Raw genomic sequence first — 13,675 nt, forward strand, 5'->3', positions numbered from 1 at the left:
TCCACCTGAAGTTCACTTGTGCAAAACTCACCTGAAATAAACCAGCACCATGGAAACACTGCCTCATATTAGTTACCGGAGGAAGGAGGCAGAATGGCATTTGGATGTTCTGCATTAGGCCCCAAAATGTCCAGAACAACGACCATTCCCACATCCTACACCTGTGAATGCCACTGCAATTATCCCTGCCATTCCATGCAGGTACATGCAAACAGTGTGCTGGCAGTTAAGAGTGTGAAACTGAGACTCAGGAAGTCCCAGTTCTAGTTCCCACTCAGCCACGGAGCTCACTGCATACTTTGAGATAGTCACAAGCTCTCAGCCCAACCTGCCTTGCAGGGTTCTTATGAGGATAAGACTGAGATGAGGAGGAGAATTACATAAGCAGCCTTGAGTTCCTTGAAAGGAAAAAAGGTGGATATAAATAAACAAACAGTGGTAATTCCACCCTTTATCACTTTACAGCCCTGGCAGTTCTATGGGCAAAACAACAAATGTGTATGGGAACTAATAAGGAATAAATGAGTAGTGTTCAATGAGGCTTCTTCTCTAGAAACTGAACCTAATATTGCAGTTGCAGCATTCATGCCAGTGATCTTCATTCTTTTTTCAAGGAGTTACTTGAAACCGTCACTGAAGGTACTTGGGGGCCTTTCCTGAGCTATGGGAGGGTGTTTCTCATCTTATCCCCATAGGAGAAGACAGATGGAGGAGCTTTCCCTCACCACAGCTAAATGGCTGACTGCTCCTGCATTCTCTTCTTTTCAGTCCACCACCTTACAGATGCAAGCAACAAACCTCCCAACCGCCCACTTCTAAAGCTTCTGCCCATAATTCAAGGTCGTAGAAGGCAGCTGAAGCAACCAACAAGGTGAGGCTAGAGAGTCTCTGCTGAGCCTGAGAAGGTACTGCAAAAAAGGGGAGAGGCGAGTGCCCACAGGTCTTGCAGTGAAGAGCAATGCTGTACACAGCAAGGCGAATGGAGCTACCAGGACAAGGCAGGCTGGAAACAGTTGTTAGGGCTGTTGGGTTCTGGAAGAACTCAGCAACGAAGGGCAGAAAACATCTCCTGGAGGGTTAAGGACAGTGCTTGGTGCCTCAAGCAGCCAAAGTGCCCGTGACTAAAGAAATAGCTGACAGCCTTGTATCTTGCCACTCACTCTCCTTAAGATCAAACTCCTTTTCCTGGAGGCCTTGAAAAGGTGGTAAAAGCTCATCCATCCCAGCACCCAGTGTCAATCACCTCACTGAAGTTATAGGCCCACAAGCCAATTCCCTATTTGCCATTGGGAAGCTATACTGCTATTGACCCTGGAGGCTCCATTTGGCTACTGTAGCTAACTGCGATCTACTCAGAAAAACAGACCCAGAGTTCAAGGTAATTTATTTCAAGTTAAGTGTAGGGCTGCACCCTCGTAACCAAATTTGCCCCCCCCTTTAAAGCAACCTAATCTGGGATCCTATTCCTCGAGTTAATGATGCGCAGCTAAGAATTATCATTATTAGGTAATGGTCTGTGCAGATATCCCTCGCGCACCACCCCCTTCGGAAATCGTCTTTGCACACACCACACTCTGGCGCACGCCTGTTTCCTTCCTTGCCGCGTCCTTCACTGCCGAATTTGCATCCCACCTGCCCGCGGCACCGTCTTGCGCGAGGACTTCTTCCCACAGACCTCCGCACCCCACTCCCGTCCGACCCACAACCTCGTCGGCCACTCGGCATACGGGGGATTGAGCGCCTCTCGCTCCCCAACGCATGCGCCCTGGGCGGAAAGGGAGCCGCACCCGAATGCTCCCAGTGCGCATGCGCCTCCTGCTCGGTCTCCGCGGAGACGCCCGAGAGTTGTTGATTCTTCTTCGATGGATACAATCGAAGCACGGTCTGTAGAAAAGAAGCACCCCAATAGAGATCAAGCGAATGAAAGAGGTACAAGGGTGAAACCTTCAGCCTATCAACGTTTGCATCTCCCACGTGGGGTACAGTGAAGGCGGGATCTTCTTTGCGATTGCCTGCCAGAGTTAACCAATCCGCCTCGGGATCGTCAGCGTGAAGAAGAAAGCGTCTCCACCAGTGGCCCGACGTCAGTCACCAGTGACCAATCAGGAAAAGCTGCGCAGGATTCTCGCGCTTTGGCAGTTAGAGGAGCCCGTTTCTCTTGCTCCCTTCCCCCTTCCTCAGTCTCCCCCCCCCTTTAAAATCGTCGGCTGGGCTCGCAGATTTTCACCATCCCCCAATCCTACGGCTAATTTTGATCTGTCGGTGCGACCCGAGTTGGATCTTACCATGAGCGGGGACGGTGGGAATGGGGACCCACCACCTCCGCCCTCTAAGCAACGGCGGTTAGACCCGGCCTGTCAGTTGCAGAAGGAGACCGAGGCTGCCCAGACTCTGGCTGACATGACGGCTTGGGGCGGCGGGAGCCTTGAAACCGTAAACCAGAAGGAAGCGCGAGCAACCTCCTCGGCTAAGAAGGGGAGCCTAGAAACGTCCGGCCTGCAGGGGGCGCGCGAAATCGACGCCGCTGCTCAGCCCAGCGCTCCCGCGAAGGGCTCGGGCACCCTGGACGCAGGGAGCGATAGACAGGAGGCACAAGGAAGCGCCGCGGGTGGCCTAGGAAGTGGCAGCGGTACGCAACGGGCCCCGGAAACCGCCACCAGCGAGGCGAAGAGCGGCCTTGACACCCCTTCTGTGACAGATGAGGCTGGGGATGGCCGGGAGAGCAGGAGGAAGAGGAAGGAGGCCAGGGAGAAGCAGAGGGTTGTCGAGCCAGTCGAGGATGAGTGCTCCATCATCTCGGTGGGGGAGGACGACGAGGAGGACGACGAGGAGGACGACGAGGAGGATGATGAAGGAAAGCCACAGCCACCCCGCAAAACCGAGCAGTACCTGGAAGCGCTGGAGGCTGTGCAGCTGGAACTGGAGGCAGTGAACCAGCAGGCAAGCCGCACCTTTGCCCAGCTCAAGGCCAAGTTTGGCCACATGCGACGCCCACATCTGGATCGGCGCAACCTCATTATCCAGAACATTCCTGGCTTCTGGGTCACTGCTGTATCCTGCTCTTGCCATCAGCTTCCCTTGACAGCTCTCTGGGAAAAGGCTTTCAGAAAACTCCCCCAAAAGGGAGAGGCCAGGGCTGTGTTGCAGTAAGCATAGGAACATTTGAAGCAGACCTATGGGCTGAGTAGGGCCCTTAGTCTCTCTAGTCCCGTGCTAGAGTCTTCTTTGGCTTTAAGCCACTCTGGGAGCCAGTTAGGTGGAGGAGCATCGTAAGAATACTTAAAATGAATAAATGAATGAACAAAATCATGGGAAGTCAGCCCCATCAATGGGTGTTTTAATTTGGAGGTGCCAGAGATTGAAGCTGGGAGCTTCCATGTGCAAAACATGTGCTGCATCAGTGTGCTCTCCCAGAGGATGCCATATGGAAATGGGCACTGAAGAGTCACACTGTGCTTTAGATATTTTAATTGGTGGTTTAGATTGAAAATAGCTGCCACAGAGCCCTAGTAAAGTGTTTCCTTTGTTTACTGTTGGGTTATGATGGGGGTGTGTGGGTCTTGCCTTGGCCAGCAAGATACAGATTTCTTCCAGCATCCCAAAAGACAGCTTTCCCGGCTGAAATTTTAGTTGTTATTTCCAACCAAGGCAGAGGGACATGCTTTAACAGGCTGTGAGAAGTGTCCTTCTATACTAAATAATCCATTAGAAGGGATACATTTGAGGAAATAAGGGGGGGGGAGTTGTTCAGTGGAGTTCTTAATACGGTAAAACCCTTGGGGATAAAAGCCCAGAGACTCAGTAGAGAGAGCTGTTCTTTAGGCTGGACAGCACTGCGCTTGAGGAGCATAGGATGACTCTGTTTTTTCTTTATTACATTTATATCCCATCCTTCCTCCAAGGGTAGCACACATGGTGTTTCTTTCCTTGACTCTAACTTTGCAGTTTCTCAATCATCCCCAGCTTTCAGCCATGATCAATGACCGGGATGAGGACACCTTGAGCTACATGACCAATCTGCAGGTAACTGCACCAGGAGTTGTGCATTGGGGCCAAGATATAGAACAATCCCAAGCTATGAAGGGAATTAAGCCTACTAAACTTTTATTTATGCTGTTACATTGTAAGCTGTCCTGAGGCTTTTTTGCAATTAGGACGGTATATAAATATTTTTAAATAAATAAATAAACTCTGGAATCCTGATTTCTTTTTTTTGGAAGAACCCGGCCCCAGGTCAGGGTGGTGATTGTCAATCCCCTGCTAGCTTTATGATTTGGATGTTCTTTGATATGCCAGGTTGAGGATTTCACCCATGCAAAGTCGGGCTGCAAGATCAAATTCTACTTCAACAGCAACCCCTACTTTCAGAATGAAGTCATTGTGAAGGAGTTCCAGTGTGGTTCTTCTGGTATGCAATAGGAGGCAATGTTTTAGAGAAGTTAAGTCCAGGAATGATGTGCACTTGCTTACACCTCCTGGGTATGTGTCTATCCTTTCCAGGAAGGCTGGTATCCCACTCTACACCCATCCGCTGGTGGCGAGGCCTGGATCCACTAGCTCATGGCCGGAAGAACATTGAGATGGAGCGTAGTTTCTTCAGCTGGTTCTGCGATCACAGCTTCCCAGCAGGAGACCGCATTGCTGAGGTGGGAGCTTTATCCTGTCCTAAATAGATAATTGTATCTCTATTTCTCTATTCCTCATACTCTTTTCTGCCCTCTCATAGATAATTAAAGAGGACCTCTGGCCCAATCCGCTGCAATACTACCTGATGGGAGAAGGTGGTGAAAATGGTGAAGAGGACAGGTGAGAATGCCAATTCTTTGTTCATTGCTCCACTGGATCTGCTGGAATATGGGGAGACATTGGTATGAATGAGTTCTGGGCAAGAATGTAAACCTGCCATTGTGTGTGGATTTGCATTTTGTCAAAGCTTGTGGTGACAGGATTAAATCTATTATTAACTCTTAAGAGACATAACTTGAGGGTTTTGTGAAGCCCAGCAAAAGATGATGGACAATTGGTGACACATTCCCTCTTCTCTGTGTGTGTTTAGTGAGACAGAAAATGGTGATGACTTTGTCGTGATTGTGGATGATGATGGTGAAGAGGAGGAGGAGGAAGAGATGACAGACGTGCATGAGATCATGGATGAGGAGGAGGGTGGGAGAGGTAAGTGATGGTGGAATGAAGCTGTCTCCATTAAAGTGTTGCAATTCCTGGACACCAGAGTAGGAATGTTAATTTAAAAAACTTGGGATCTAGGAAGTTGGGACTGAAGGGAGTTGTTGATCGTTCAGAAGCACATGACCAGGTTAGTGGAGGCTTTAGCTCAGTGGGAGGGAACAGGATTGAGGGACAATGAAGTATCAGAACTGTGGGTAAGGAAGGTTTGGTTCTGGCTTGCAAGCCAGGCACTGAGAGACATCCTGACATATCCTACTTTGCTGATGTAGGTGAAGCCGTGGAAGAGGTCCTGAGCGGCCAAGAAGATGATGTTCCTGGTTTGAGGTCCTCTCTCCATGAGGAGTCAGATGGGAGAGGTTCTGATGCAGAAGATGATGGCTAGATCATTATGGAAGGACAGTGTGTCTGGTTGGACTTTCCCATGGTGACCTCAGTGGCACTTTGACTCTGACCAATTGCACTTGCACATAGCAGGAGTTGGTGGTAGTGGGGAGGCTTCAGGAGCAGTCACATAGGTTATTTTGTACCTTTATTTATTGCAGCGACTGCATTTCCCTCCCTGTCCTTGGGGGTGCACGAGTGTCTTCATACACCAGCACCCCCTTCATTGTCTGATGCTTAGCATCTCTTCCTACCTGCCTGCGTGGGGGCTACATGCGTACTTGCCCTGTCTTCTGGTGGCTACTCAGGGTACTGCCTACCCAGTGGCCTTTTCAAAATAGCTCAGGGTCCCCTTTTTCCATTCAGCATTATTAAGCTGCTGACTTTCGCACCTTCCCTGCACTTCTGCCTATGAGGAGTCTACTCACCTTGTAGATACATCTGCTTTAGAATGCCTGCTATAGGTCAGTTAGTGCCTCCTGTTGTTCCAGCTCTGCGTTCTCCCTTTCAAAAACAAAAAAACCAAGGCCCAACAGTTTTGGGACTCTTCCATTGCCAGCACTCTGCCAATTCAAAATGGGTTTTAAATGGTCCTTGCTGATCCAGTTGGTGGCCTCACACCTGTTGGTTTAGTTGAAGCAATAAGAGCTCTCAGTATTCTGCTTGCAATTGTTGTGTGAGGGAATGAGTTATTGGCTAAGAAAAGGGCCGAGACACTCTATTCTTGTTCTTCATGCTTTCTCCGATATTCCAGAACATGATGGTGGTGGTAAAATGTTTCTCGCAACAGCATGGGACTGGGGATGTGTGTGATTTCACACACCCCTTCTAATTTATGTATAAATGCATACAATTTCCTAGCAATGTTTCTAAAGCATTACACCCAGTTGGACGACTTTCCTATTCCCTGCACCCCATAGAAGCTGTTCTATGCAACGCTACTGATATTTGTAGAAAGGCAACTGTTTTCCTTGGCTGCGTTTTTTGTATATTTCGTATCAGGACTTTGTACTTTTTTTTTACTACAAAAAAGCACTTAATATACAGAGAGCTTTCCAAATTGGTGTGTGGTTTCTTTTCTTTTGGAGTTCTATAGCCAGAACTTTTCATATACTGTATGAAGAAAATATTTTGTAAATCATCAGGGTATGCAAATATGCATGCTCCACCTATGTGCCTTGTTTTACACTGTACACTAGAGTTTTTTTGTATGTTTCTATTCTGGAAAAAGAATGGTATGGAATAGGAGGAGAATGAGGGATACTAGAGTGGAATGTGACTGTAAAGATATTAGAGGGACAGAGAAGCTGCTCAGTATGTTTTTAAAAGCTGCACCTAAAGAACCCCTAATTTCCCTGAATTGAAACAGATATGGGGATTTTGTGTTAAAAATGTATGGGAAAATCTGCCAGTTCAGACTCTAATTCTCCAGCTGCTTTTTGAACTTGAAGTTTACAAAGAAATTAGGGGGTTCAAGGTAATAACTTCTGAATTACCAAAAATAAATAACTAGGAATGCATGACACATGCAAGTGAATCCTTTTGCATTACTGCTGGAAGTTCCCCAAACAAATTTTGGTGCCACATGCAGACACACTTCCATGACCTGAAGCCAAGATTCTTAGAAATTTGAACATTAGATGCCAAACTAGTGTGTGTAGAATTGGATAATGCCTGTGGCCCCAGTTGTTAAAGCCAATAGAATTTGGAATAGTGGTTTAAAAGAGAGAGAGAGAGGAGCAAAACTAAGTGGTCAACACTTAGTCAATACTTTTATTACACATTTAAACAACTTGTCTTCAGATATATTTCTAAGGACTATGCAGTTCAACACCTGTTTTACAGGGGGAAATATTTACATTCATGTTATAAAAGCATGTGATATAATTTCTTCAGAATGGAAGCAGTAGAATCTCCCTCACATCACAAACACTGAAAAGTTAGCACATCAGGGTAAATTGTATTAGTTTAGATCATCCTGACATTCTAGTTTTTCAGATACAAGAAGTACCTGATGGAGGAAAATTTGCAAATGTGCAGTAACTCTCTTGACATTCTGGAGTGATACAGACCTGGAAGTATTGTTCCATGCCCCCACTTTTTTTTTTAAAGAAAGCTTGAATGAGTTCTTGAAAACCACTAGTTCAACTATGGCATAGCAACTCAGGAGATGGAATACTTTCTGAAAAAATCCTGGCTAGCTGGTTGTAGGAACCTGGAAATTTGAATTGGGGTGAAGGAATTTCCCTTTCACAAGATCCTGTTACATAGGAATCTTTCTCTTCCTTTAGAAGCTCAACATTTTTTCAGTTCACAATTTCCACTGGTCATTCAATTGTCTAATGATGCAGTGGAATAATGCTGGATAATATGCCTGAATAGCTAGACTTTGGATCCAAATAACAAATAGCCTGAATACAGCATGTTAATGATCACTGGCAGATCCTGTCTTTCACTGTTTACTTGGGAATTTTAACATTATGTGCTCATCAGTCCACCAGTGTGTCTGGAAAGCTGAGTTGCTGTTGTGGTTACAAAAATGTTCTACCAGCCACTCTGGTTCAATGATTGCCACTTAACTAAGTCAGACACAGTAACTCCCATGTATTACTTTCTAACCTCAAACTTTTATTTATGGAATAAGCTGTGTATGGTGTTGTCAGTGAAGACCGAAGCTAGTGCTGAATAGTATACTTTATGAATAGACTGGGTCAGGTTTGAAGTTTTGGCTTAATTTAGAAGCCAGCTGTTAGCAGTCAGAGAGTTTTGGCTTCTTATTGCCACAGAAAGTAAAATAAGTTTGTCTCTTTGTAGAGAGGATGAGAAGTAGGTGCATATCTTTCTTACCTGGCCCACCGAATTAACGGTGCATTCTAGTAGAGCGTGCAACCTTTCGTATTCCCTAAGTTGGTGGGGGCTTTTAAAAAATGTTATCCTGCAACAAAGACTTGGAGTCTTCCCCTGATGCTCTTCAGAATTAAACTTATAACCTTCACTTATTTGTGGCCCCCTGCATGGGCTGCACACCAGTTAACACTTAAGAGCAGATATGTATTCCCTTGTCCTTTTACACTAACTTTTTTCCATATTTTGTGTCTTTTTCTATGCTTTTTTGTAGTCATTAAGGTCAACCAAGTGATTTTCCATAATAGAACTTCATATATTCTGTAGACAGTGTAAGCCTTTAGCCCTGGCTGTTTGTGGTTTCATCAAGGGGAATGAACTTAACTGTTTTCTTCAGAAACAGTTAAGTCTGCACCAAGCACCTAGCCACCTTGTTAATCATTCAACTACAAATCAAGTTAAATCTGAATATTTCATATTCCAGTCTTAGTCACTCCTTGCACACAGGAACACACAAAGTGGAGTAAGTAGATACTCAGTAAACAAATGGCAAAAAATACGAACAGAAAAAGCAAAAATGAGTACTACAGAGGGCTGGTTTAGGTGCATTCCAACAGATCTCACAGTGAGGATTGTCTCAATATCCACATTATACAGAAGCAAGTCTCACTTGGTCACCAATTGGGTGGCTTGACAGCAAACTGATGAGTGTATGCATTACATATATTTACATACACTAGGTATATAGCTAATGCAAGAAGTTATTTCTCCTTAGAGCTACTTTCCTAGCCAAGAATGGGGCTAATAGAAGACCCGCAGTCCCAATCTTTTTATAAGCCATAAACTTGCTAGTTTTTTTTTTTAATTTCAGAGAAAAATTGGGGAGTTTCTTCTTACCTGCAAGCTTTCACTTACCCCAAATAAAGCTGTAGTCTTTATTCGACCCTATTTCTTCCCATAGTGGCCGCCAAAGACGCCCACTGGTCGTTGGCTTTCAGCCTCTACAAGCAAACTGCTGCGGTCTGCCTCTTTTTCATAGTCCTACCTCAAATTCTTTTAGGGCTGCGATTCTACCCATATCCAAATAACACATAAATCTAATTGATCACCGTCATGCCAACTTCCTTGCAAGGTTACCTTGTCGAGGATGGGGCTGCGTTTTTTGTATTCTGGTTATGCACTCGGGACAACTGAAAGGTGAGGCGGCAAAACGTCTTGCGACACAGTGCAAGATATATCGTGTGTAACTGTCGGCCGGTTAACTCAAATAGAAGATAGATTTACTAAAGTTTCGCTTAATTCACATCGGTGGAACACTCCTCGGACTAAACATGTGCAAGATGAGACGGCAAATCGCATCGCTTCACCCGACAACTACCCGCCTCTTGCCGTACTTCCGCCCACTCTGCCTAGGAAGAGGTTGGTCTTTGGGGGAACAACATGGCGGCGGCGGCGGCGGCGGCGGCATTGAGAAGCGTGAAGGTAACAACCCCGCAAAAGCAGCACCAGCAGCCCTACGGGGCCCGGGAGGGGACACATACGTGAGCTTCAAGAACTAGCTGGGTTTGCCAGCTGTAGGGAAACAGGAGATGGATCAAGCCACCAATATGGTCCGAGTGGAGCAGAGACAGCATGTCCCTGGAAGAAACCAATGATCTTACAGTAGGGGGAGAAGGCTAGAAGAATGCCATCTTTGCGCCTCTCGCTAGGTAGTTTTGAAAAAGGGTAGGGCTCCTATGCCTTTAACAGCTGAAAGGCAGGCAGAAATGCAACAAGTGCATCGTTTGCCTAACAGAAAAACAATTGTGGGGAAGCGGCAGCTGTTGCACTTGTACCTGCCTGCAGCCATTTAAAGCACAGCATCCTGTACTTTAAAAGATAATAGGGTTGTGATCCCCACCATCTCCAAAAACAATCTGGTAAAACTCCTGAACTTCAGTCAGCTTCATGACAAACGTTTCCCCGCAATTGTATCTGTGTTGGGGAGAAGCTGCTTGTATTTCTGCTTGTCATGCAGTTGTTTTCTGGTACAGAAGTTCTGTCAGAAAAAAAGGTGGCAATTGCATTTTCCTTGGGAAGTACTGAGGTATTTTGCAAACCAAGGAAAGCCTGGGAGGCACCTCCCCAGTATGTATCTGTGAGTGTTGTCTGAAAGGGTTTTTAGCTTCGGAACCTCTCTGCATCTGTGGAGCTTGCATAATAATTTCTTCATTATTTTCCTTACCTTTTCCCTCTTCATACACACACAGGGAATGGTCTGCTTGGTGACTGGTGGAGCTTCAGGACTGGGCCGGGCCACAGCAGAGCGGATGGTGCAACAGGGAGGCAGTGCTGTGCTGGTGGACCTGCCTAAGTCTGATGGGGAAAACGTGGCCAAGTCACTGGGAGAGAGATGCATCTTTGCGCCTGCTGATGTAAGGATCTTTCAGACAGGGAATTGGAGAGCCTAGGCTGGCTCTTCCCAGCTCTGCATGGGGAGCAAGATGTAGGAGCTGAGCTGAGTCAACCTCTTTCCTCCTTGCCCAGGTAACATCAGAGTCAGATGTGAAGGCTGCCCTGGCCCAGGCTCAGGAGAAGTTTGGACGTGTGGATGTAGCAGTGAATTGTGCTGGGATTGCAGTGGCTGTCAAAACGTATAATATGAAGAAGGGAATTGCTCACAAGTTGGAGGACTTCCAGAGAGTTCTTAATGTGAGTAGGATAGGAGAAGAGCTGCCTAGACCGTCCTGGTTCCCAGTTTATCACTTGTTCTTGTTCCCACATTTTCCTAACCCTTCTGGTCTCGCAGCAGATAACTGAAAATACCTTGGGCCATTCGAACCTGAAACAGAATGTTGCAGAGTGAAATGCTCCAGACCAGGGCTCTAGACAGCCATGTTGCTTTCCTGGAGGCTCCATTCCATTCCTACTCCTCACCCACTTTTCAAGGGGGTTCCCCACTTGTCAGCCTTCAATACCCACCGAGTATGTTCAGCCCTCATTGGGCTTCTGTATTTTGTTTTTTAACTCCTGCAAATGATCACATTCCCTTGGGCCTGCTGAGAACTTCTTTTTGTGAGTACTTGGTACAGCTTTGGCTATACAGGGGCCAGCGTGTTCAGAATCCATTTCATAATCTGGGGATGATTGTGGAGTGGGTGGCATTGTTTCTGAGGCTGCAGTTGATTCTAAAGAGTGCTGGTGACTTTGTGTTGCATTTTGTGGGGGGAGGGGAGGGGAGGGGCATGGCTTTTGGACCTGTATGTTTCCTATGTCTGTGTTCCTCAGGTGAATGTTGCGGGAACCTTTAATGTAATTCGTCTGACTGCAGGCGTGATGGGGCAGAACGAGCCCAGCTCAGACGGACACAGAGGGGTGATCATCAACACTGCCAGCGTGGCTGCCTTTGAGGGACAGGTGAGGCTTGAGCTTTCTCTGCCAGCTGGTCTGGTTGGGTGCACTAGCTGGCATTAAAGGGAAGACCCATCTGTTTCAGTGTGCAGCAATTTCCTTACCAAACAGTGGTATTGCTAAGGCCAGCAAACAAGGACAATGGTGTTGCAGAGAAGAGCACATGCTAAACAAATCTGAGGCAGCCAGAGATTATGGAACACTTGCTGAGAAGCAGAGAGATCGCTGTGGCACAGAAGTAGACTTGTATTCCTGCTGGCTTCTCCCAGAGGATGTGGGGGGAAGCATGGCACTGTGCATGTGTGAACCACAATGTCACCATCTTGTGCTGTGAGCTTATTTGTACTCTTGTCCAAAGATCTGGCCAACACTAAAGTACCCTTTATGGGCATTCAGTAGCTAGTTAGTCTGACACACCAGTGTTCTGTACACTTGATGCTCTCCCCACCACCCCATCAGCAGCTTTCTCAGTGTGGTACTTGGCATTTGCACTGTAACTTTCTGTGTATATTTCAGATAATGCTTCTAACTTAGGACTGTAGTGAGTGCAGGTGTTTTGCTCTGTTATCTTTTGTGAACTAAATTATTCTTTGTTTGTTGTGCAGGTTGGCCAGGCTGCCTATTCTGCTTCCAAAGGAGGCATTGTGGCAATGACGCTGCCCATTGCCCGAGATCTTGCCCCCATGGGGATCAGAGTCGTTACCATTGCACCAGGTACCAATTCTGCCCTGGAACTGGGAGAAGAGAGTAGAACTTGCAAAAGGTGCTCAGGGCTGGAATGGCAGGGTAGTGTATACTCTGCACCAAAATTTCCCTCTAAAATCCTGTACCAAAGCAGTGCAAATTCTGTAGTCTGCATTCATTCTGCAAAGTAGAGGAATACATGCAAAACTACATTTTCTATAACAAATTTTGCTACCTTGAATTTTCAGTTTTGTTTGACTAGTTCTGGGTTTGGAAGCCCTGTAATGTACTGATGATGCAGGGCCCACAACCTCCAGAAACCTTATTCAGTCACCTTTCTCACAACTCAGGTTTCAGCAGGAATTGACTGTGTACTTTGAAGCCTATATTTGCAGCACGAACCTGATAAATGCTTTTCAAAGAACGGAAACTAAGATTCTTAGGCGGTTGAACTTTGCATCTAATCGTACCTTCTGTTTTCCAGGAATTGTGACATATACCCAGCCTTGCTTAAGTCTTACCAAGAAAGAACTGGGGCAGCTCTGAGTGTCCTTTGTTTTTCCAGGCCTCTTTGCAACACCTTTGCTGGCATCGCTTCCCGAGAAAGTGCAGACATTCCTGGCACGGCAGGTGCCCTTCCCCAGTCGCCTCGGTGCTCCAGGGGAATACGCCCATTTGGTGCAGTGCATAGTGGAGAATCCCATGCTTAACGGCGAGGTGATCCGGCTTGATGGAGCTATCCGAATGCAGCCCTGAGCTGTAGTGCAGACCTAGGAGAGCAAGAGGGCTTGCCCTCCCTGTTGTTATCCGGAGTGTTTGCTCCCACTGGGCCATCATCATAGTCCTTTGAACCTGCTGGTGGTTCCAGCTGCCTAGGGCAAGGTCCCCTACTGGGATCCGGGCCAGCAAAGCAAATGACTGCTATCTGGATTTTAATAAATGAATACTTGCAGATATGACCTCCTGTCTACCATACGAGTCCTCCATTCCAGTGCTAGTGGGACGCTCCAGAAAGACCTGCATGCTAGCCCAGCATTCCATGGTCTTTCAAACTTTCATTGCAATCAAAGACTCCTCCCTCTCTTTTACTTCCAAATAGGAAGACAGCCATCTAGGTGTCTGGTGTCTTTCTTATGACTTTAATTCAGGAGTGGTGGGCATGACGGCATCCTGCTCCATGAACTGAATG

General features: G+C 46.7%; 2 protein-coding genes across 2 annotated transcripts; both read left to right on the plus strand.

The window, feature by feature from the left end:
- Positions 1-2,101: 2,101 nt before the first annotated feature.
- On the plus strand, positions 2,102-6,628 carry LOC123030109 (putative testis-specific Y-encoded-like protein 3). Its single transcript, XM_044443723.1, has 7 exons — positions 2,102-3,051; positions 3,946-4,023; positions 4,297-4,408; positions 4,501-4,646; positions 4,727-4,806; positions 5,057-5,172; positions 5,457-6,628. Exons 1-7 carry the CDS (start codon positions 2,287-2,289, stop codon positions 5,567-5,569), a joined length of 1,410 nt encoding a protein of 469 aa, XP_044299658.1. The 5' UTR covers positions 2,102-2,286; the 3' UTR covers positions 5,570-6,628.
- Positions 6,629-9,808: 3,180 nt separating this feature from the next.
- Positions 9,809-13,445, plus strand: HSD17B10 (hydroxysteroid 17-beta dehydrogenase 10). The gene is made up of 6 exons (XM_044443732.1): positions 9,809-9,894; positions 10,662-10,826; positions 10,939-11,103; positions 11,680-11,808; positions 12,408-12,516; positions 13,052-13,445. Exons 1-6 carry the CDS (start codon positions 9,853-9,855, stop codon positions 13,240-13,242), a joined length of 801 nt encoding a protein of 266 aa, XP_044299667.1. The 5' UTR covers positions 9,809-9,852; the 3' UTR covers positions 13,243-13,445.
- Positions 13,446-13,675: the final 230 nt, after the last annotated feature.

This window comes from Varanus komodoensis, unplaced genomic scaffold (genome assembly GCF_004798865.1).
Source record: "Varanus komodoensis strain SLA01 unplaced genomic scaffold, ASM479886v1 scaffold42, whole genome shotgun sequence".
Taxonomy (NCBI): Eukaryota; Metazoa; Chordata; class Lepidosauria; order Squamata; family Varanidae; genus Varanus; species Varanus komodoensis.